Source organism: Pan troglodytes, chromosome 8 (assembly GCF_028858775.2).
Source record: "Pan troglodytes isolate AG18354 chromosome 8, NHGRI_mPanTro3-v2.0_pri, whole genome shotgun sequence".
Lineage (NCBI taxonomy): Eukaryota > Metazoa > Chordata > Mammalia > Primates > Hominidae > Pan > Pan troglodytes.
Genome location: NC_072406.2, coordinates 85,266,878 through 85,291,833, shown reverse-complemented (window position 1 = coordinate 85,291,833; position 24,956 = coordinate 85,266,878). Strand labels below are relative to the sequence as shown.

General features: G+C 38.4%; 1 protein-coding gene across 5 annotated transcripts in view; it reads left to right on the top strand.

The window, feature by feature from the left end:
• Nucleotides 1-24,956, top strand: part of P4HA1 (prolyl 4-hydroxylase subunit alpha 1) — a 67,151-nt gene that overhangs the window by 22,967 nt on the left and 19,228 nt on the right. For 3 of the 5 annotated variants that reach the window (XR_010146632.1, XM_063780764.1, XM_054660243.2), the window contains 4 exons: nt 615-811; nt 4,772-4,948; nt 8,209-8,279; nt 21,484-21,587. Coding sequence is in view for 3 of the 5 variants with exons in the window: in XM_063780764.1 (XP_063636834.1) it covers nt 615-811; nt 4,772-4,948; nt 8,209-8,279; nt 21,484-21,587 (549 nt within the window). In the remaining 2 variants the exon portion in view is untranslated. Of the gene's footprint in view, nt 1-614; nt 812-4,771; nt 4,949-7,114; nt 7,186-8,208; nt 8,280-21,483; nt 21,588-24,956 lie in introns of all 5 variants that reach the window. The other 2 variants (XR_010146633.1, XM_054660244.2) reach the window with 1 other exon arrangement.

Sequence of the window (24,956 nt, the reverse complement as noted above, 5' to 3'; positions counted from 1 at the left end):
AATTGAACTTAGTTCCTTTAGCTGATTAGCAAATTCTCAAAGTAAAAGCACCAGTTGCCACCTTTAAATAAATAGCTGTTTCTGTCTCCAGAACTGTCTTTTTTGAGACAGAGTTTCACTCCTTTTGCCCAGGCTGGAGTGCAATGGCATGATCTCGGCTCACTGCAACCCCCGCCTCCCAGGTTCAAGTGATTCTCCTGCCTCAGCCTCCTGAGTAGCTGGGATTGCAAGCACCCACCACCATGCCCAGCTAATTTTGTATTTTTAGTAGAGACGAGGTTTCACTATGTTGGTCAGGCTGGTCTCGAACTCCTGACCTCAGGTGATCCACCCACCTCAGTCTCCCAAAATGCTGGGATTACAGGTGTGAGCCACCAGGCCTGGCCCAGAACTGTTTTTATATAGGTGACTATATGTCCTGATTTACTTGGGGGCAGTAGTAACTTATACCTATTATTTTGGTATAATAATTTTTATTAGTGCCTCCTTTCACTCACAAAAGCAACCTGGTTTGGAAGATAAATTATAATGTCTCCTATTTTTATATTACTGTATTCTGATGCTTGAACAAGCATGAACTTACCCATGGACATGCTTTGTTTCTCTTCTAATAGATCCTGAACATCAGAGAGCTAATGGTAACTTAAAATATTTTGAGTATATAATGGCTAAAGAAAAAGATGTCAATAAGTCTGCTTCAGATGACCAATCTGATCAGAAAACTACACCAAAGAAAAAAGGGGTTGCTGTGGATTACCTGCCAGAGAGACAGAAGTACGAAATGCTGTGCCGTGGGGAGGGTATCAAAATGGTAAAGTGGAAAAGCCAATTGTGTGTATGTGAATGTGTGTGTGTATGTGTTTGTACACAGTTCTGGAGAGAATCAGTTATTTTATATTTAAGCCTATGTGATAAAAATCAGAATGACTGCATAAAATATTACAGTATGTCAGCTTAGGCAACATAGACCCCATTACAAAAAAATTTAAAAATTAGCTGGGCATGCTGGTGTACACTTGTAGTCTTAGCTACTCAGGAGTCTGAGGTGGGAGGATCACTTGAATCCAGGAGTTCAGGGGTACAGTGAGTTATAATTACACCACTGCACTCCAGCCTGGGCTACAGAATAAGACCCTGTCTCTAAAAAACTTTTTTTTTTTTTTTTTTTTTTGAGATGGAGTCTCACCCTGCCACCCAGGCTAGAGTGCAGTGGCATGATCTCGGCTCACTGCAAATTCCGCCGCTTGGGTTCAAGCGATTCACCTGCCTCAGCCTCCTGAGTAGCTGGGATTACAGGTGCCCGCCACCATACCCGGCTAATTTTTGTATTTTTAGTAGAGATGGGGTTTCACCATGTTGGCCAGGCTGGTCTCAAACTCCTGACCTTGTGATCCACCTGCCTTGGTCTCCCAAAGTGGTGGGATTACAGGCGTGAGCCGCTGTGCCCGGCCTAAAAAACTTTAAAAAAAAAATTACAGTATACCATTCTCTCTCTGTGGGTGCCACATTTAATATGTTCCAATTATTAGTAAAATAGCTTTAAAATAAAGCTTGTGAATCATATACTATTACATATGTTTGGGGCAATATTACCTTTTTCATTTGATCCTTCCAGGGTGAAGGATCAAATAAGTTTAAAGGAAGTGATAGTTTTTTTTTATATTTAATGCAAGAGATTTCAGCAGTATTTTTTTTTTTTTTTTTTTTTTTTTTTGGAGACAGAAACCCACCCTATCACCCAGGCTGGAATGCGGTAGCGCAGTCTCGGCTCACTGCAACCTCCGCCTCCTGGGTTCAAGCAATTCTCGTGCTTCAGCCTCCCAAGTAGCTGGGACTACAGGCATTCGCCACCATGCCTGGCTAACTTTTTTGTATTTTAGTAAAGACGGGGTTTCGTTATGTTGGCCAGGCTGGTCTCAAACTCCTGACCTCAGGTGATCCTCCCGCCTCGGCCTCCTAAAGTGCTGGGATTACAGGCGTGAGCCACCACACTCATCTGTTCAGCAGCCTTAATTAGAGATAATAACACTACTCTGTGCATCTTATGAGATACAACAGATTCATCTATACAATAATCCCTTGTAGTTTTGCTCCTAGTTAATCTTCACAAGATTGCTTAGTGAAATGCTTTAGTCTGTTTAATACTGAAAATGCAGAAAGTTTTCAACAGATTTTGTCTTTAATATTTCTTTAAAATATATCTATAAATATTACTTTGTTTATTGTATATGTATTTATAACTCAGAATTGCAGTTCTATAGATGTTAATAGATATTAGGCCAAAAGCAAAAAGAACAAAGTCTGGGGAACATTTGTTAAACAAAGTTGAACATAGGTTTTTGTTTAGCCTCAAAATTTCTCAGAACCTTTTTATGATAATGTGCATTGTGATATGGTATACATTCTTTCTCAATATTAATTGATTATGGAATCTTTTGAAAAGGAATTTCATGTGGTATTAGTTTTCAGTTGAACACAGGCTTGCATAGAAGGAGTTAGTGAATTTTTGGAGTAAGTACTTTTAAGTGTAAACATTTGAAAAGTGTTTAACATTTTCTTTACTACTGGTAAACTCAAGCTGGGCTTTGCATTTCGATATTGATGACTGTTGACAGCTTAACCACTAACAGCAAAGTATACAATACGTATGGTGACACTTTCGATAGATAGGTTCATGGAGTCCTAGGAGGACATGCTTGAGCTAATGAGTAAATACAAAGATGGTGACACTGTTAGACTCATTATTTTCTTCTTTTTTTTTTTTTTCTGAGACGGAGTCTCGCTCTGTTGCTCAGGCTAGAGTGCAGTGGCGCCATCTCGGCTCCTGGGTTCACGCCATTCTCCTGCCTCAGCCTCCTGAGTAGCTGGGACTATGGGCACCTGCCACCACGCCCATCTAATTTTTTGTATTTTTAGTAGAGATGGGGTTTCACCTTGTTAGCCAGGATGGTCTTGATCTCCTGACCTCGTGATCCGCCTCCCTCGGCCTCCCAAAGTGCTGGGATTACAGGCGTGAGCCACTGCACCTGTTCCCTCATTAAACATTTTCTTTTCTGTTTCATTACTAAATATTTTAGTATGTATCTTTTAAAGATACAAATTCAAAATAACTACAATACCATTATCACCTAAAAATTCACAAGTTTTGTAATATCAAATATCTAGTGTTCAAATTTCTGCAGTAAGCAGAAATTTTTATTGCTCTTAATAACTCTTAAGGAACAAAATAAAACTGTAGATATAAAACAAGAGTCTGCTAATTTCCCGGTTTGTTAATGTAACACATACTCAACTTTGCCTAAGATCAAAAGAACATTCTTGCCAGGCACGATGGCTCATGCCTGTAATCTCAGCACTTTGGGAGGCCAAGGTGGGTGGATCACCTGAGGTCAGGAGTTCAAGACCAGCCTGGCCAACATGGTGAAACCCCATCTCTACTAAAAATACAAAAAGTTAGCCAAGCATGGTGGCAGGGGCCTGTAATCTCAGCTACTTGGGAGGCTGAGGCAGGAGAATTGCTTGAACCCAGGAGGCAGAGGCTGCAGTGAGCCGAGATCAAGGCATTGCAGTGCAGCCTGGGTAACAGAGCAAGACTTTGTCTAAACAAAAACAAAAACAAAAAATTCTTTTTCTCAGAATAGCTACATTCATCTCATCATTATATAAAAGACTTACTAAAAATTAAAGCCTTGGATTTGACTCTAGGTAAAGTGCATGGAGAATAAACATGAATCATTATTTGTTTTAGTATACTATTAGTATAATAATTGAAACAGACTACTCATATTCCTGCTTATGTGACATACTTGTTTTTGTTTTGTTTTGTTTTTTTGAGACAGCTTCTTGCTCTGTCACCCAGGCTGGAGTGCAGTGGCATGATCATGGCTCACTGCAACCTCTACCTCCTGGGCTTAAGCAATCCTCCCATTTCAGCCCCTCAAGTATGTGGGACTACAGGCAAGTGCCCTCATGTCCGGCTAATTTTTTAAATTTTTTGTAGAGACGAGATTTCGCTGTGTGACCTAGGCTGGTCTTGGTCTCCTTGGGCTCAAGTGATCCTCCTGCCTCAGCATCCCAAAGTGCTGGGGTTATAGGCATGAGCCACCATGCCAGGCCTGACATACTTGTTTAATTAAGAGAAGTAGGCAACAAAATAACTTATTAATATAATACATAGATGATTGAAGGGAATTTGTTTTGTTGACTGCTCTATTTTTATACTGCCTAATAAAAGCATCTGGGATCTTTAATAACTTATTTTTTCTTTTTCAGAGCTATCCATTTTTTATTTTGCCCTTAAAAAATTCCTTTTTTTTTTTTTTGCCACAAGCATTTAACTGTGAGGTATTTAGGAAAACCTAGTTTTTTTTTTCTTCTGGAAACTTTTTGTCTCTGGGTACTTTCCAGTTACTTTGTGCCATTTAGAGCAATGCCGGGCATTCATTTAATATTTTCATAAACATGGCTTTTTTTTTCATATTTAAACAGTTGAACTTTATTTTGATGAGTGAAGGGTTAAAAGAGATACACTACCTTTTTCCTTATTTAAGACCTCGCCTCTCTCACCCAGAAAATAATCATTAATACTGTATTTAAAATTCTGAACATCCTGTTTGAGGCAAAATATTTGCAGAGTACTGCTTCTTTTGTATGTTTTTCCAGAGATACTCTGTATATGCAAGCATGATTATTGTCTCTTATCTGCATAGGAATAGATATTAAAAGTATTATTACTGTAATATATTCATCATATTCTTAACTTTATGTTTAGACCCCTCGGAGACAGAAAAAACTCTTTTGCCGCTACCATGATGGAAACCGTAATCCTAAATTTATTCTGGCTCCAGCTAAACAGGAGGATGAATGGGACAAACCTCGTATTATTCGCTTCCATGATATTATTTCTGATGCAGAAATTGAAATCGTCAAAGACCTAGCAAAACCAAGGGTAAATAATGTTTTCTTTCTTTCTCCTCAATTTACTGTACCTTTGTATCAGTTTTTCTTTGTAAAAAAATAGGATAATTGATATACGAATAATGCCACAGACTTTTTAAAGATATTTTGCCTCAGCATAATGGAGTTACTAATGATGCTGTGTTTATGCCAGTTTTTCCATTTGTTATCAACACGAGTAATGTACCCTTCAACTGGGTTTTAAGCACTGAATTATGAAAATTATTGTGAGATTTTTATTCACCATTAACAAATTTGTGTTTCACTGTCTTCCTGATAAACTTTTCTCTGTATTTTGGAGTCTTTTAATCTCAGAGGCTACTCAAAGCCCAGCTTTTTCACTTCTGTATTTTTACTGAAAGAATACCGTGGAAGTATTTTTATTCCCTTTTAGGCACATTGTTACTATTATAAAAAGATATAATTGGGCACAAGTATTATGTTAATTTGAAATGGTGATAGTTTTCTGACTTTAACCCACAGAATTTCTCTTAAAAAGAAAAAGAATCTAACGTAAACCCAATCTATAAGCTTAGTGTTGAGCATAAAAACTCTTTTTTTTTTTTTTTTTTTTTTTTTTTGAGACGGAGTCTTGCTCTTTCGCCCAGGCTGGAGTGCAGTGGCCCGATCTCAGCTCACTGCAAGCTCCGCCTCCTGGGTTCACGCCATTCTCCTGCCTCAGCCTCCCGAGTAGCTGGGACTACAGGCGCCCGCCACCACGCCCGGCTAATTTTTTCTATTTTTAGTAGAGACGGGGTTTCACCGTGTTAGCTAGGATGGTCTCGATCTCCTGACCTCGTGATCCGCCTGCCTCGGCCTCCCAAAGGCATAAAAACTCTTTAGTGAGAATGTGGAAAAGACTACCCTTTATGCTCTTGCCTTTTCCCCCATCAGCTTGTTCTTAAAACATATTTGGTCTTCTTGATAGTAAAATACAAGCTGCCATCACTTTCATAAAGAGATTGTTGAATAAATTCTAGGCATGCTTTGCTGTCTTACACAGGAGTTGGCAGATTTTTTCCATAAAGGTCAATATTAGATATTTTTTAGGCTTTGGAGGCCATATGATCTCTGTCATGACTATTTAGTTCTGCCATTATAGTGCAAAAGCAGCCAAAGAAAATATGTAAATGAAAGAGTGTGGCTATATTACAGTAAAATTTTATTTCCAGTGACAGGTGGTAGCAGGCTGAATTTGGTCTGTGGCCATAGTTTGTTGACCCTTATTATATCAAAGGTTTGAATTATCTGGATATCTATACTACAAAATGAAGTTAGAATTTCTTTTAGAGTTTTTCTGCTTCTCCAAATTGGTGGTTTTTTTTTTTTTTTTTTTGGCCAAAGATTACATTATAAATGCAAAAGACTGGTCTAACATTAATATATATTATTGGTGCCATCCAAGGTAATTAATTCATTTCAACTTGGAGATCAAGTTATATTCTGGAGATTCCTCAATTTGGATTGTTTTTGATCAATAAATTTAATGGCAATAAAATTTCATGCTCTCACAACCTCAGAATCATCGTTCCATTAAAAAAAATTGAAATTATTATCTAGGCGGTCACCTCTTTCTTGCTGTTTTTAACATTTATGAGCTCTTTTCCTCTGCCTTTGTTCTCAGTCCAAGATTATTTCACTGTATATGTTAATGAGTGGCTATCTTGAAGGGACAAAAGATTGACCTTAAAATGAATTTTAAACATTAACCTGTGCAAACAGTTCCATCACTAAAAAAAATTAAAGTCAAAGGTTTTGGAATGGATCATTAATTGCAAATAGGCATTCTTCTTTTTTTCTCCTTCTCTCCCCACCCCCAGATGGCTATTCTTTTAACTGTAAATTAGACTTCAAATTCTAGATATGTCTCTTTTTCTTACTGTCATGTCCTTTCACCATTGAAAGAAATTTAATTTCCAATCTCTTTTGTTTGTATGTCCTCCATCTATGCAAAACAAAAAATTGAAGAAAAAAAAAAACCCCAAAAACCTAAAAAACTAACTGGCTTTCAAGGCTCAGCACAAGGTGACTGGAAGTGTATGGAGTTATTTTCTCTTTTTAGCCTCCTTTGTAAAAACCCTGGAATTCTGACTGGTTGGGTAAATGTGATTCAGTTTTTTGTTTTGTAATGCAACTATTTTGATGGTTGGCTTCACAGCTGAGGCGAGCCACCATTTCAAACCCAATAACAGGAGACTTGGAGACGGTACATTACAGAATTAGCAAAAGGTAAGAGATGTGTATGCTGCATATTTTGCCCTCTAATGAGTGTTTTATACATCTTACAGGAATTATTCATTTAAGGAAAGTGGGTCATTTTCAGTCACCAGCTCAAGTCACCACCCTGTATATAAACAGGATAACGCATGGATAAACTGCTTTGTGTTTCACAGGTCTTTCTCCTTCACTAGAAGTTCTGTTTTTAATCTTTAATTGGTATGTTATTTTTAGGGAATTAATATGCTTTTTATCTTTCTTCAGATCAGGTGTCAAATATCCAGGAAGTGGCCTGATACTTGTTTTCTTTTTCCCTTTTGTTGCCAAAGGGGGAAATAAAGCAGCAGCCTCCTGAATCTGGGAGTAGTAGTCTTCACCTATGCAGTTTTCTCATATTCATAAATGCTGCGGTGATTCATGTCCTCCTTCATGGTGATTATGTTGGCATTTGTTCATACATCTTGTAAAATACCATTGTCATTATGTAGTAATCTGTATTCCTCCTGTTTGAGTTTTTTATTTAAAAAAATTCGCTGACTCAAAAGTTGGCAGTAGGAAGAACAGAGTTACGCTTCTGAGCTCTGTCTTCCAAAAATTAGTTGTAAACTTAGTTGCCTTTTACTTTGCCAGAGAGATTTAAAAACAGTTTTATCTCAGTGAGAGGTTTGAAAAATGAATTTAAGGAGTCTACTATTTTTTTTCAAAATATTTAAATAACTTCTAGATCTGAGAAAGTTTCTGTGAAACCCAGTGCTATAAATCATTTACATACAGCTTCAAATGATTTTTTGTTTAAAAAAAGTGAAAGGACAATAAATCTACAACAAAAATCTGTCAACTCATTTTCTCTTGATTTGGAAGTGGCTGTTCTTACTGCCACTTTTCTAAATGTTTTTGTGGATTCGAGACGATTACCCACCATCCAGACCAATCTGAACCCTTCCAATCACCTGTGGCTTGGCAAAACAAAACAAACAAAAAGCCCAAAATTGCCTGCTACTGGAGTAAGTCCTTGTCCTTTCTCTTTTTTTGTAGCTGAGCCGAGCTACAGTACATGACCCTGAGACTGGAAAATTGACCACAGCACAGTACAGAGTATCTAAGAGGTAAGGGAGTAATGGAGAGAACTTTAGTCATATTTGGACCATTTCTTTCTTGGGAATCTAATTTTCTGAAAACTCATGATATAGTTTCTAAGACCTAGGTGGTTAGGCATAGATGTTTGATAATATCTGTGCTGGAGTTTTCATGACGGACTAATAAACATGGTTATGGGGCAGTTAATAGGGGTTTTCCAAAGTAACATTAACTTACATAATGTCTGTTGAGGCTCCCCAAACTTTGATAAGTGAAATGTGTTCTCATATTGAACTAAGAGAAGTTCCCAAATTCCCTTCATTAAACAAGGCCTCTTTTGGACTCTGCAGTAAAGCAGGGGTTTAAAAATCTCAGGGTCACCTAGTAGCTGCAGGTATTGTGTAAGTAAGTGCCTTTATAACAAAGCCTTTGCAAGTTCCTTGCTTTTAACAGTGTTTAAAGATAATCTTATTAGGTTATTAGTTGATTGATCACTAAAATGTTTTTTTAAAAAGAGCTCACTGTGTAACTTAGAGCTCACAGAATTGGGTGACAGTATTACAATAGAACTCCTTTTCCATCTACTTGTGAAGGTTTCTCGGCTCTCATGAAAATAGAAATATCTTCGTGCTGAATTTTTATTCTAACAAGTAGAATATTTATCCACAGACACAATAACTAATGAAATATAACAAACATAAGCCCCATCCATCTCATTAGGAACATCTTAATACATTTTCACTTGTTTATACTTGATAATGATTGTTTAGTCATGTTATTTAGATTAACAAATGTGAATAATAATTATAGTAACAATCCAGAAGATACTATCTTTAACACAGCCTTTTTATAGGTCTTTAACACAGGCTTTTTGTTTTAGGAAATTCATATTTTTGTTAATTGTATAAATATTTTTAATATAGATAAGTATAATGTGATAAATAAAAGATTTTCAGGCATAAAAATGTGTCACTGTAGGACAAGGTTTCTTAACCTTATCAGTAGCACTATTGACATTTTGAGTCAGATAATTCTTGTTGTTGGGGGCTATCTTCAGCTTTGTAAGATGTTTAATAGCATCTGTGGTTCACTGGATGCCAGTAGCACCCTTCCTTAAGTTGTGACAATCAAAAATGTCTCCAGACATTGTCAAATGTCCCCTGATACGTAAAATCCCCACCACTACCTCTAGTGACTCCACCCCTGTTGAGAATTAACTGTTCTAGGATAAGAATGGAATGAAACTATAACATCAGGAAAAAAAAAAGATGTAAAATGTCCAAGTATTAAAAAATATTTTGTTCACATATTTTAAGTGGATGATGGTGGATATCAAATCATTATGGTATTTAGATTCCAGTGGATACATTTAAAGTAATCATTTTTTAGAAATTACCAACGTTTTCAATATGACAATTCAATCATTCAAAACTAAATTATGAAAAAATTTAGTTGTCAACTAAAAAAATTATGCAAAGGCAAACATAGATTTTAACAGGCATTTTAGGAGGTGCTCAGAGAAATTTTGAAGATTACTGCTGTCTTCAAAAAGACAAAAAGATTAGGCTGGACCGAATGCATTGATTCAGCATTTCCTTTTTCTTTTTTGGGCAGGACCATATGCCTTTTATATATTAACCTTAAACGTTACTATACACGTCTTGGTTTCTTGTCTCTGCTGTATAACACCACCTGCCCTTTTGCCCCAGTAAGAGAGAAAAATTTTTTTTCTTGCCTATCACTAGCTTCATAGCTGAGACCCCTATACCAAAAGACAGATTAACAAGAGAAAAGCATACAAATTTATTTAATACAAAATTTACTTGACAAGAAGCCTTTAGAAATGAAGACCGCAGCCTGAGCAACATGGTAAAACCCCATCTCTACAAAAAATACAAAAAAAATTAGCCAGGTGTGGTGGCATGTACCTGTAGACCCAGTTACTTGGGAGGCTGAGGTGGGAGGATCACCTGAGCCTGAGGAGGTTGAGGCTACAGAGAGCCACAGTGAGCCATGAGCATGCCACTGCACTCCAGCCAGGGTGACAGAGTAAGATCCTGTCTCAAAAAAAAAAAGAGAAAAGAAATAGAAAAAAATGAGAACCCAAAGAAACCGGGAAACCTGTGTATTTTTATGCTAGGTTTGATGAGTGGATGGTCATACAGAAGTATGATGAACAAAGGGGATATGATCTAATGGTAATAAACTGGGGGAAACTTAGCAAAGCCTGTTTGTTCACATACCTCTTGGTATCTCTGTGTCTCAGGATAAGGATGTTCCTTTCTTCCAGGTAGAGAGAGGATACTTCTGGATTGAAAGTCTTATACTACTTTAGAGGAAGGTCAGAGAATTCTTTTTTTTTTTTTTTTTTTTTTTTTTTTTTGGGATGGAGTCTTGCTGTCGCCCCCAGGCTGGAGTGCAGTGGCGCAATCTTGGCTCACTGCAAGCTCCGCCTCCTGGGTTCATGCCATTCTTCTGCCTCAGCCTCCTGAGTACCTGGGACTACAGGCGCCTGCTGCTGCCCGGCTAATTTTTTGTATTTTTAGTAGAGATGGGTTTCACCGTGTTAGCCAGGATGGTCTCGATCTCCTGACCTCGTGACCCGCCTGCCTCGGCCTCCCAAAGTGCTGGGATTACAAGCATGAGCCCGTGCCCGGCCTAGAGAATTCTTTTATAGCCTGCTTAAGGGGAAAAGAGTGGGAGAAGGTCAGAGAGACCTGCTTCTGCTCAAATGCTACAGTGCCATATTTTGGGGTTGAGTGTCCTGAACCCCATTACAAGACATGAAGAAAATTTAAATTTGCCGTAATATGATTTTCATTTTAATCACAGGAGCAATTATCCTTAAGGAACACTAATAGATAGTAAGGATTTGCAGAAACTAATTTGCATAGACATGTTTTGAGATATGATTTACAGTGCTTCTGAACATTGCAATTAACCCGATTTTTACATTAAGCTAATTTTCCATTCTATTACAGAACCTAATTCATATCTACAAAAAACCCCTTCTTTAAAAAAAATAAAAATTAAACTGTTAACAGATTTTATCAGATTATTGCATGGTTTTACACATTTTTTGTCCTAAAGTTTGTAAATAGCTAAATCCTCTAGATTTGCATGCTTCTAGGAAGCATATAAAACAAAATTACAGCCAGGAGTGGTGGCTCACGCCTGTAGTCCCAGCACTTTGGGAGGCCAAGGTGGGTGGATCACAAGGTCAGGAGATCAAGACCATCCTCGCAAACATGGTAAAACCCCATCTCTACTAAAAATACAAAAATTAGCTGGGTGTGGTGGCGCGCCTGTAATCCCAGCTACTCGGGAGGCTGAGGCAGGAGAATGGCTTGAACCCGGGAGGTAGAGATTGCAGTGAGCCGAGATCATGCCACTGCACTCCAGCCTGGCGACAGAGAGAGATCCATCTCAAAAAAAAAAAAAAAAAAAAAATTCATGAATTCAGTGTTTTGGAAGACTGTTTTTTGGAAATTTTCTATGTATGCAATGGCCCTTTTGAAGAAATATCCAGCCCACAGTCAATGGACTGTTGCCAATAAATCAAAATAAATCACTGTAGGAAAGTGATCTATACACTTAAAAAAAAAAAACTAAATATTGCTAAACATTTCAAACCTATTTTTTAAATATTCTAACTTTGTAGCTCTTAAGCAGTTTTATTGGATTTTTGAGAAAGGTACAACCATACTTACATATTATAAATGATAGCAGAAGGTATTTAGCTACTAGCATTAGAAGGCCGGGCATGGTGGCTCATGCCTGTAATATCAGCACTTTGGGAGGCTGAGGTGAGAGGATGGTTTGAGCCCAGGAGCTTGAGACCAGCCTGGATAGTATAGCTAGACCTTGTCTCTATTTACAAAAAATTAAGAAAATAGCTGAGAGTGATGGTGCACGTCTGTAGTCCCAGCTACCCAGGAGGCTTAGGTGGGTAGATCACTTGAGCCTGGGAAGCAGAGATTGCAGTGAGCTGAGATTGCACCACTGCACTCCAGGCTGGGTGACAGAGCAAAAACTCTGTCTCAAAAAAAAAAAAAAAAAAAAAGGGCATCTCAGTTGCCAAATGGAAGAAAATTTGTGTTCTGATGTCAGTTAATTTAATCCCTTGTAGCCTGGGAACATCTGTATTTTGAATGATTTAGAAAGGAATTTCAAATATCTGTATTTAGAGAACTGTCTAAGCGATGACATCACTTTCAGTGGAAGTAATAATTTGTTCCAGCATTTCAGCAAATAGAATTTTTTTGGCAAAATATTTTTGGAACTCCTTTACTATTTAAAAAACATAAAACAGGCTAGGCACAGTGGCTCACGCCTGTAATCCTAGCACTGTGGGAGGCCCAGGTGGGCGGATCCCGAGGTCAGGAGATCGAGACCGTTCTGGCTAACACAGTGAAACCCCATCTCTACTAAAAATACAAAAAAATTAGCCGGGCATGGTGGCGGGTGCCTGTGGTCCCAACTACTGGGGAGGCTGAGGCAGGAGAACGGCAGGAACCCAGGAGGCGGAGCTTGCAGTGAGCTGAAATTGCGCCACTGCACTCCAGCCTGGGCAACAGAGCGAGACTCAAAAAACAAACAAACCCATAAAACAAACAAACCCATAAAACAAAAAAGGCTTTTTTTTTTTTTAAGAGGCAGGGTCTTGCTCTGTCATCTAGGCCTAAGTCCAGTGGCATGATCATAGCTCACTGCTCCTTCCAACTCCTGGGCAGAAGTGATCTTCCTACCTCAGTCTCCCGAGTAGCTGGGAATACAGGTGCTCACCACCATGCTTGGATAATTTTTAATTTTTTATTTTGTAGAGACAGGGTTTCACTATATTGCCTAGGCTGGTCTCAAACTCCCGGGCTCAAGTGATCCTCCCAGAGTATTGGTATTACAGGCGCGAGCCATTGTATCCAGCCAAAAAAGGCTTTACTTATGTTACTGACCATCTGTTAACTTTTGGCAAGTCATCTCTGTCTTTTCCACTATTAAAAAGCAAATAAAAACCCTAAAAATTTACTACAGCTTGTAAATGAAAAAGCTAATAATTTTGGGTAGATCAGAGAAATGGAATTTGAAGTTTTTGAAATGTAAACATTCAGTTTTGTGCTCTGAAAAGATAGTTAAGTGAACTCATAAAGTCTAGTTAAAGTAATATAAATAATGACCTATGCAAATAAACAATAATCTGTTTAGAGTGGTAGAAAAGCTTTTTTGATTCTGGTGGGAAAGTGATTTTCATTTTTTTACTCTGAAGTGATGATTTCCTACAATACGGTATTTATGATATCATGAATGTAACATGATATATATGTATATGTGTGTATTTATTTATTTTATTTTACTTTATTTTCTTTCGGAGACAGGGTCTCACTCTGTCACCCAGGCTGGAGTGCAGTGGCACAGTCATGGCTCACTACAGCCTCCACCTCCCAGGCTCAAGCAATCCTCCCACCTCAGCCTCCTGAGTAACTGGGGCTACGGGTGCACACCACCATGCCCAGCTAAGTTTTGTATTTTTGTAGAGATGCGGTTTTGCTTTGTTGCCCAGGCTGGTCTTGAACTCCTGGGCTCAAGTGATCATCTCACCTTGGCCTCCCAAAGTGCTGGGATTACAGGCATGAGCCACCATGTCTGGCCTTAAATATATCATAAATATGTTATTTAGGCTTAAGATTTTGTTTACCCTTGTTACTAAGGAGCAAATTAGTATTAAAGTATAATTATATAAACAAATACAAAAAGTTTTGAGTGGTTCAGCTTTTTAATTTTTTTTAATGGCATAACTTTTAACAACACTGCTCTGTAATGGGTTGAACTGTGGTACTCAGACTGAGATAACTGAAACGAGTGGATGTATAGTGTTATTGCATAATTATCCCACTATGAAGCAAAGGGACTGGATAAATTCCCAGTCTAGATTATTAGCCTTTGTTAACCATCAAGCACCTAGAGAAGAATTATTGGAAATTTTGTCCTCTGTAACTGGCACTTTGGGGTGTGACTTATCTTTTGCTTTTGTAAAAAAAAAAAAAATATATATATATATATATATATATATAGTGGTTTTCGATTAGCTAATCATAGAATATTCTTATGTGTGTGTCGGGTTAGAAGAAGGTAGTGATCATGTTCAAATTACATTACTGACATTTTTCTTTGGAGCTTTCCTTACTCACATATTAGAAGTGTAGTTTTGCAGTGTGAGAATGTTGCTCCCTTACTCTGCGCATTCTAGTGGTATTTTACAAAATCATGAAGTTTTTTTTTTTTTTTTTTTTTAACAGTGGAAACTCAGTAGAAAGGAAAAAAGCATAGAAATGTTACTCTAATTGAATGCACAGCTTTGGCTTCAGGTCCTGTCATTAAGGCCAAAAGGAAGATACTTTGGGCTATTTAATTTTTAATGGAAAAAAAAGGACACATATAAAGTTATCTGAAGAAATAGTTCTTTTTTCTCCTGGCACTAAATTGTGTTTTATGGGGAAAAACACTGTATAATTAGTTGACATTTTCAATTACAGTTATACAAAAGATAAATGATCTTCAAATGATTTTTCCTATTAAATGCTATAACATTAAAAAAAAAAATCCCAACTCAGTTAAAGCACTGGGTACTAGAAAGCAAAACCTCTGGATTTCTTATGATTTAATCTAACACAGGAATAAGACTTCCAGGTCCTAGAAGAATGGACAGTTAACATACATTACAGTATAATGGTCTCCACTGAATTTTAGTAATGTTACAATGTAAATTCAGAGCTGAGTTTTTAGATAACCTATTATGTCTATAATAATGTCACTGAAGACAGATTAGCAGTAATTGTTAAGGATGGGATCCAGATGAGTAACTTGAAGATAGTTCTTAAACTAAGGAAAGTCTTAATGTATTTTGGGCCAGGTGTGATGGCTCCCACCTGTAATTCCAGCACTTTGGGAGGTCAAGGCAGGTAGATTGCTTGAGCTCAGGAGTTTGAGACCAGCCTGGGCAACATGGTGAAACCTCATCTCTACAAAAAAATACAAAAATTAGCCGGGCGTGGGGGTGCATGCTTGTAGTTCCAGTTACTTCAGAGGCTGAGGTGGGAGGATTGCTTGAGCCCGGGAGGTAGAAGTTGCAGTGAGTCGAGATAGCGTCATTGCACTGTAGCCTGGGTGACAGAACCAGACTCCATCTCAAAAAAAAAGGGAGTGTTACTATATTTTGGAGGGGATTTTACATGAAAGTCAAATTAAATGAAATAACTTCCCATGCATCAGTAGAATTCATTTTTCTCTGTAGTGACTACAACAGAACTACAATTAAGATGACAGGTTGACAGTTATTTTTTTTTAACCTACAATCAACATTGGTTTTAACTGCTAAGCCTCAAACCCTTCATCAAGATTTTTTTTTTTTTTTTTTGAGACGGAGTTTTGCTCTTGTTGCCCAGACTCGAGTGCAATGGCGTGATCTCGGCTCACTGCAACCTCTGCCTCCTGGTTCAAGAGATTCTTCTGCCTCAGCCTCCCAAGTAGCTGAAGTTACAGGTGTGCACCTTCACACCTGGCTAATTTTGTATTTTTAGTGGAGGCGGGGTTTCACCACGTTGGTCAGGCTGGTCTCGAACTCCTGACCTCAAGAGATCCACCCGCCTCAGCCTCCCAAAGTGCTGGGATTACAGGCGTGAGCCACTGCGCCTGGCCGAGATATGTTATGATATAACAAGAAATGCAAATAAAAACTTAAAAAATTTAAACCATTAAAATATTTTTGCCTTGCTAAGATTGACAAAGAATAAAAGGATTGAAACTGGCAAGGGTTTTATGAAATGGGTAGGTGTAAATCATTGCAACTGTTTTGGAGGGAAATTTGACATTTATCAAAATGTAAAAGTCATTTAGCAATTCCACATCTAGGAATTTATCGTACAGAGATACTCCCACAAGTGTGCAAAGATATAGCATTTTGTTACAATATTGTTTATAATAGAGAAAAATTAGAAATAACCTATTATTTAACCAGTACTTAATTGGTAGACTTTCATGGCCATTCCTGGAATTAAAAGTTTGTGGTGGTGTTCTGTTGTTTTTTTAAGAGATGAGGTCTCATTCTGTTGCCAAGGCTGGAGTGTAGTGGTGTGGGCATAGCAACCTCGAACTCCTGGGCTCAAGCAATCCTCCTACCTCAGCCTCTAAGTAGCTGAAACTATAAACATGTGCCACCACACCTTGCTCATTAATTTATTTTAATTTTTTTGTAAAGACGGGGTCTTGCTATGTTTCCCAGACTGGTCTTGAACTCCTATCCCCAAACGATCCTCCCACCTTGGCTTCCCAAAGTGCTGGGAGGTTATTAGATTTTTTTTTTTTTTCTAAAAGCAGTAGTTTAAAAGGCAGTGAGGGATGGGAATATAAAGTGGTGTCACTGCTGTGGAATATAGTCTGCCAGCTCCTCAAAAAGTTTAGGGTTACCATGTGATCTAGCAATTCTACTTCTAGGTACATACCCAAAATAATTTAAAGCAAGGAGTCATATACTTGCACACCAATGTTCATAACAGCATTTATTCACTATAGCCCAAGGTTAGAAGCAACCCAAATGTCCATCAACAAATGAATGGATAAACGTGGTATATATAGATAATAGAATATTATTCAGCCTTAAAAAAGGAAATGAATTTCTGATACCCTGCTTATAACATGGATGAACCTTGAAAACATTATTTTGGCTGGGTGTGGTGGCTCACACCTGTAATCTCAGCACTTTGGGAGGCTGAGGCAGGCAGATTGCCTGAGTCCAGGAGTTTGACACCAGCCTGGTCACCATGATGAAACCCCGTCTCTACTAAAAATACAAAAAACTATGGTGGTGCATGCCTGTAGTCCCAGCTACTTGGGAGGCTGAGGTGGAAGAGTCACCTGAGCCCAGAAGGTTGAGGCTGCAGTGAGCCAAGATTGCATCACTGCACTCCAGCCTGGGCAACTGGAGTTGAGACCCTGTCTCCAAAAAAAAAAAAAAAAACCACACACACATGTTAAGTGAAATAAGCTAGAATTGACAAATATTATATGATTCTTCTTACAGGAGATACCTAGAATAGGCAAATCCATACAGACAGAACGTAGAATAGAGGATTACCAGGGGTTGTGAGGAGGGAGAGATGGGAGTTGTTGTTCAGTGGGTACAGTTTTCTGTTTGGTTTTGATGAAAAAGTTCTGGAAATGGATAGTGCTGATGGTTGTAAGGTATTGTAAATGTACTTAACACCAGTGAATTGTACACTTAAAATAATTAAAATGGTAAAATTGCTGTTATATATATTTTACCATAATTTAAAAAATAGTCTAAATGGCTAATTTTATGTTACATGTATTTTACCACAAATTTTTATTTTTTTAGAGATAGGTTCTCATTCTGGGGCCCAGGCTGGAGTGCAGTGGTGTGATTGTAGCTCCCTGCATCCTTGAACTCCTGGGCTTAAGTAATCCTTCCGCTTCAGCCTTATGAGTAGCTAGGACTACACAGGCACACGCTACCATGCCTGGCTAATTTTTAAACTTTTTTTGTGGAGACAGGGTCTTGCTAGGTTGCCGAGACTGGTCTTGAACTCAAGTGATTTTCCTGCCTTGGCTTCCCAAAGTGCTGGGATTACAGATTTGAGACACTGTGCCCATCCTGTTTAACTTTCCTGATGTTATTCTTTGAAGCATAGAAGGTTTTTATTTGGATAATGTCCCATTTATTTATTCCTTTTGTTGCCTGTACTTTTGATGTCATAGCTAAACCATTGCTTCGTCCAACGTCACAAAGATTTGCTCCTGTGTTTTCTTCCCACAGTTTTTATAATTTTAGCTTTTACATTTAGGTCTTTGATCCATCTTGAGAAATTCTTTTTAATGTGAAGCAGAGGTCCAGCTTCTTTCTTTGCATGTAGATAACCAGTGTCCCATGACCATTTGTGGAATGTAACAAGCATTTCTTGCTTTTGCAGTTTTAAAGGAGTAAAGTGAAAGACTGGAGTGGTAATTTGCTAGAATGGCTAAAGTGAAGGTATTTTTCTTGGTAGCAGGAGACTTCAATAAGCAAGCATTGACAAGGAGGAGATTAAAGATAAAAGGGAGGCAGTAACTGCTGGAGTAAGGCATCTAGAGTTAGAAAGCATAGAATCAAAAGCATAGATAGAAAGTCTGCCTCTATAAGGCTGAAGGACGATGATTCTACCAAAGTACAAGAGGAAAAGATAAGACTAGATATTTAAAAGTTGTTGGTAGCAGGGAGGGAAGTTGAAGATATCAGAAGACACGTTCTCTGTGGGTGATAGGTTCCAGGATGGAATAGGAACAGTTTGTTCATGAGGCATTTAGTTCGAAGCTTTATTAGAATGCTTTCCAATTTAGCATTGCAATTACCTGTAAAAATCAAGTCAGTAGTTGGTTGGTTGCTTATAAAGTTCAGACATCCATCAAATTGTGCTAGGCAGGAAAGACAGGTACATTGACATATACCAGATTAGTTCTACCAGGAACTTGGGCAGAATTAGAAGAAAAAAATTCTTAATATACTTAATCAGCTATATTCTTTACAACAATAACACTTTGATTCTTCCCATTTTTGCTACACTGAGGAATTCTGTAATACTCAGCCAGTCCCAAAAAATTTGCAAGATATCACCAAGCAAATAATTTTAGTAATATAGGATAAATCTTAGATTCATCTAAGAATCCACCCTGTTTGTCATGTTAGTTTCATGTTGGTAATGATTAGTAAAAACTTCTTTCTTCTCCATGTCTTTCTCTTGTTAAAGAAAAACCCACACACTCTCTCTTGCTCTCTCTCTTACGCTTGCTCGCTTCCTTTGTCTGTGGAAGCTTTGGCTTCGTCTGGCAGCGGGAGAGGTAAAGGAAAGCTCCTCTAAAGAAGTGGTAACTAAGGTGATATCCAGAGTCTTAATTTTGCAAAGTGAAAAAGAATATTCTGGGCAGAGAGAAGAGCATACGCACTAGCCTTAGGGCTAGAGGAAATACGTTCTTGAGGAAATGTTGCTGCTGTCCTGAGAGGGAGGCAGAATATAGTGTTGGAGGCTGTAAATTAGGAGACCAAGAAAAAGCAGCCTGAGATACTAGAGGAATTCCTGGAGAATGAGTGTTTGAGAGAGTTTCCAAAAGGATGAGTATTGTCACAAATGTTACCAAAGGAACAAATACAATGAGAATTGAAAAATGTCATTAGATTTAGAAGCACAATAGGGCTGTGGGTAAGATTAGCAAGAGCAATTTTGAGGGAGTGATATAAGTGACTAAAGCTAGATTACAGTGGGTTCAGAGATTAGGAATCTGACAAAGTTAGCTTGAAGAGGGAAAAGAAAGATTGGTAACTGGAGGGATATACAGATTTGGGGAAATAATTTTTAATTGTAAAGGCATTTATTTGCTCTATGAAGTAGGAGATACATTATCTACTGAGTGAAGGGAGAGGCTGAAGTGAGTTAGGGTACAGAGTGGAAGAGGAAGTAAAAGTGAAGAGCCCATTTGAAGTTGGTATTCATGAATTTTTAGTGGAACATATCTGCCCTATTTCATGACTTCTCCAGTAGGGTTTGGTGACAGAGATATACGCTTGGATAAAAGAGATTCATCCAGGATTGTTTTTGCCAGACAGTTGAGTTTAGGCATTTAGAAAGAATGTTAAAATGATGAACTATGGAATCAAAGCTCAGTGAGAGGAGAAGTGAAGAAAGCGAAGGACTGATTGACTGCTTAAAAGCATATGTGAAAAAGGGATATAGCTGAATTTGGGAGTACCATTTAAAATTGAGATATAGTTCCCGTATCATAAAATTCATGCTTTTAAAGTATGCGTTTCAGTGGTTTTTAGCCTTGTGCAACTATAACCAATGTCTAGTTCCAGAACATTTTTGTCACTCAAAAAAAATCCTGTACCCATTAGGAGTCATTTCCCATTCCCCCCAGCCCCATCCCCATCCCCTGGCAACCACTAATCTATTTTCTATTATCTATTGATTTGTCTATTCTGTATATTTCATAGAAGTGGCATTATATAACATTTGGCCTTTGTATCTGGCTTCTTTGACTTAATATGATGTTCCATCCATGTTGTAGCATGTATGTAGAGACATGGTCTCACTCTGTCACCCAGGTTAGAGTGCAGTGGTGTGATCATAATTCACTGCAGCCTCAAACTCCCATGCTCAAGCAGCTCTCTTGCTTCAGCTGCCAGAGTAGCTGGAATTACAGGTGCATGCCACCATGCCCAGCTAATTTTTTAAATGTTTTGTAGAGTTGGGGTCTCACTGTGTTGCCCAGGCTGGTCTCAAACTCCTGGCCTCAAGTGACCTTTCCACCTCAGCCTCCCAAAGTGCTGGGATTACAGGCATGAGCCACTGTGCCTGGCCAGTACTTTATTCCTTTTTGTGACACAATAATATTCCAGTTTATAGACCTATCACGTTTTATGTATCCATTGATAAATTGATGGATATCTGGGTAGTTTCTACTTTTTGGCTATTATATGTAATGATGCCATAAAAAATTCTGTACAAGTTATTGTATGGACATAAGATTTAATTTCTCTTGGATATATACCTAGAAGTAAATTGCTGGGTCATTTGATAACTGTGTTTTAGCATTTTGAGCAACTACCAAACTGTTTTCCAAAGTGGCTGCCCCTTTTACATTCCCATTAGCAATGTATGAGGGCTCCAGTTTCTTCACATCCTTACCAACACCTGTTATTGTCCATCCTTCAGTAGGTGTGTTTGGGTAACTTTTCAAAACTTAAGCAGTAAGCAGAATTTTTTTCTTATAAAATATTAGCATTATGTAGCTCAGACTAAAGACCCCATGACTTCCACCATAGTCAGTTCCCATACCTTACCTGGAAAGAACGTTGTTTTGTTTGGTATGGTTTTTTAAAGAATTTTTTGAAGTTCTCAATGTAGGTGGCTTTCAATATAGCCTCCTTACATTAATCCAACTGTTTTCATAGAAGCATTATAATAAATTTGATTAGTTTTTTCCTTCCGAACCTCTAACAGTAGAATGTGACATTTAAAAAAAATTACAATATCCATTAATAAAGATGATACTAAGCAAGAAAATGAACTAAATGCCTTCAGTAAAGGTTTATTGTCCTATATATTAAATATTATGGCTTTAAAAATAACAGCTATTAGTCTCCATGTAATGAAACATTATCAATAAAACTAATATTCCTCTTATTCTTAGTGCCTGGCTCTCTGGCTATGAAAATCCTGTGGTGTCTCGAATTAATATGAGAATACAAGATCTAACAGGACTAGATGTTTCCACAGCAGAGGAATTACAGGTAGGTAATCACATTATCCTTAAGTCATTTTTACACTTCAGGAGATGCTTCAGAGGAGATTTCCTGACACTGAACAGGCAGTCCTCAATTTGCATGATAGTTTGGGACCTTAAAAAGTGACCCTGTAAGCTGCAACCATGCAAAGTGATTTTAATAATGGGAAAAATTGTGATTGTTCTGTGACTTTTAAATTTCTTGTCAAAACATGAAAACTCTTATCTAGGGAAATGAAAAATATATATCACTAATACTTACTAAGTACACTGTAATTTTTTTTTTTCTATCCCCCAGGCCTCACTTTGCCTGTCAAGTGGCCAGGGTGGGTTTTAAAAAATAGTGGTTTTTTTTCCTTTTTATTTATTTATTTTTAAGCAAATAGTTTTCCTTTATTTGTAATAGTGAAACATAGGACTTTTTTCATCACTTCTCTTTTTCTGTTACTTTTATGTCTATAAATCATTTGTCATCAAAAGTAGCTGTCCCAAAATAATTCTTCTTCACTCCGTCATAATCACAACTTGACTCAAAATATCTGTAGTAAACAGGTATATATAGGAATGTTAGTTATAGGGAATAAACATAAAATCCATGTATAATAATCTCACTTGGTTTCAATAGTAAAAAAAAAAAAAATAAGCATAGGCCTATAAACCAGAGAAAAGAAACAGCTTAGTCTTCCCCTTTGTCAGCGTTATTTACTATTCCTTAGTCTTTTCCTGTAGAAAAATACTTTTTAAAATATTTGAGTTCCCTTTTCTGTATTAGATTTTTTTTTTGAAGTTATCAAAATGTGCACTAAAAAAACCAATGCCTTTATTTTAGCCTTTCTGGTTGCAAATTTTTTTTTTTTTTTTTTGAGATGGAGTCTGGCTCTGTGGCCCAAGCTGGAGTGCAGTGACATGATCTCGACTCACTACAACCCCTGTCTCCTGGTTCAAGCAATTCTCCTGCCTCAGCCTCCCAAGTAGCTGGGATTATAGGCATGCGCCACCACACTGAGCTAATTTTGTATTTTTAGTAGAGATGGGGTTTCACCATGTTGGCCAGGCTGCTCTTGAACTCCTGACCTCAAGTGATCCACCTGCCTTGGCCTCCCAAAGTGCTGGGATTACACAGGCGTGAGGCACTGTGCCTGGCCTGGTTGCAAAATTCTAAGACAGATGCAGTCAATATGCAGCTCATAAATTCATTAGAAAGGTGATACTTTTGCTTCTTTTCAACCTTTGTTTTTCTTTTTGAGACAGTCTCACTGGAGTGCAGTGGTGCAATCTTGGATCAGTGCGACCTCTGCTTCCTGGGCTCAAGTGATTCTCCTGCCTCAGCCCCCCAGGTAGCTGGGACCACAGGCACATGCCGCCACGCCTAGCTAATTTTTGTATTTTTAGTAGAGATGGGGTTTCACCATGTTGGCCAGGCTGGTCTTGAACTCCTGGCCTCAAGTGATCTGCCTGCCTTGGCCTCCCGAAGTGTTGGGATTACAGGCATGATGAGCCACTGTGCCTGGCCTCTTTTCAACTTTAAATAATAAACTGTTGTCCGGGTCTGGTGGCTCATGCCTGTAATCCCAGCATTTTGGGAGGCCGAGCCAGGTGGATCACCTGAAGTCAGGAGTTCGAGACCAGCCTGACCAACATGGAGAAACCCCGTCTCTACTAAAAAATACAAAAAAATTAGCTGGGCGTGGTGGCACATGACTGTAATTCCAGCTACTCAGCAGGCTGAGGTAGGAGAATTGCTTGAACCCAGGAGGTGGAGGTTGCGGTGAGCTGAGATTGCGCCATTGCACTCCAGCCTGGGCAACGAGAGCAAAACTCTGTTTCAGAAATAAATAAACAAACTGTTAATTTATCAGAAGACCAAAATGTATTCTTAAAGACAGTTAATTCCCTTTTTCTAATTAAGTTTTAAAAATGTATTTTGTGTGTGTATGTGTGTGTGTGTGTGTATGTGTTTTACAGTGACACAGTTTGATGCCATCCTACTCCGTCTTTGTCAGAACACGTGGTCTTCTCTTCTGTTTTTTTTTTTCTATCTCAAAATTACGAAAGCTTTTATTTATAGCACTTGCAGTTTTTTAAAAGTGAGATTCATAAAACTGTGTTCACCCAACACACTGAATCCTATCATGACTTGGCATGAAAAACAGCAACCCACTCAGAGTCCAGTAACACTGTGCCCTCCCCTGTGATGCAAACCTGCCAGGTTTATTCAGTGTTTGACTGTTGTTCAGTATTCATCCAACAACATTTTTGATACATGTGGTGCTAAATGTTGGGAATGCAAACCTGAATAAGGTATCGTCCTGATTCCTGCCTAATGGTTTTCCTGGGTTTCACTGGCTATGATTTCTGATTCTTCCCTCCCTCCCTCTGTCCCTCCCTCCCTCCCCTCCTCTCTCCCTCCCTCCCCTCCTCTCTCCCTCCCTTCCTTCCTCTCTCTCTCCCTTCCTTCCTTCCATATTTCCTTCCTTCCATGTTTGCTTGCTTCCTTCCTTCCCTTCCCTCCCTCCCTCCATCCATCCTTCCCTCCTTTCCTTTCTTTCTTCTTCTCTCTCTTCCTCCCTCCCATCCTCTTTATTTCTTTACTTCCTTCCTTCCTCTCTCCCTCCCCCCTCCCCCTCCCTGACTCCCTTCTTTCCTTCCTTCCTTCCCCTTTTTTTTTTATACTTTAAGTTCTAGGGTACATGTGCACAACGTGCAGGTTTGTTACATAGGTATACATGTGCCATGTTGGTTTGCTGCACCCATCAACTCATCATTTACATTAGGTATTTCTCCTAATGCTATTCCTCCCCCAGCCCCCCACCCTCCGACAGGCCCCGGTGTGTCATGTTCCCTGCCCTGTGTCCAAGTGTTCTCATTGTTCAATTTCCACCTATGAGTGAGAACATGTGGTGTTTGGTTTTCTATCCTTGTGAGAGTTTGCTGAGAATGATGGTTTCCAGCTTCATCCATGTCCCTGCAAAGGACATGAACTCATCCTTTTTTTATGGCTGCATGGTATTCCATGGTGTACATGTGCCACATTTTCTTAATCCAGTCTATTATTGATGGACATTTGGGTTGGTTCCAAGTCTTTGCTATTGTGAATAGTGCCACAGTAAACATACGTGTATATGTGTCTTTATAGTAGCATGATTTATAATCCTTTGGGTATTTACCCAGTAATGGGATTGCTGGGTCAAATGGTATTTCTACTTCTGGATCCTTGAGAAATCACCACACTGTCTTCCACAATGGTTGAACTAATTTACACTCCTACCAACAGTGTAAAAGCATTCCTATTTCTCCATATCCTCTCCAGCATCTGTTGTTTCCTCACTTTTTAATGATTGCCATTCTAACTGGCATGAGATGGTATCTCATTGTGGTTT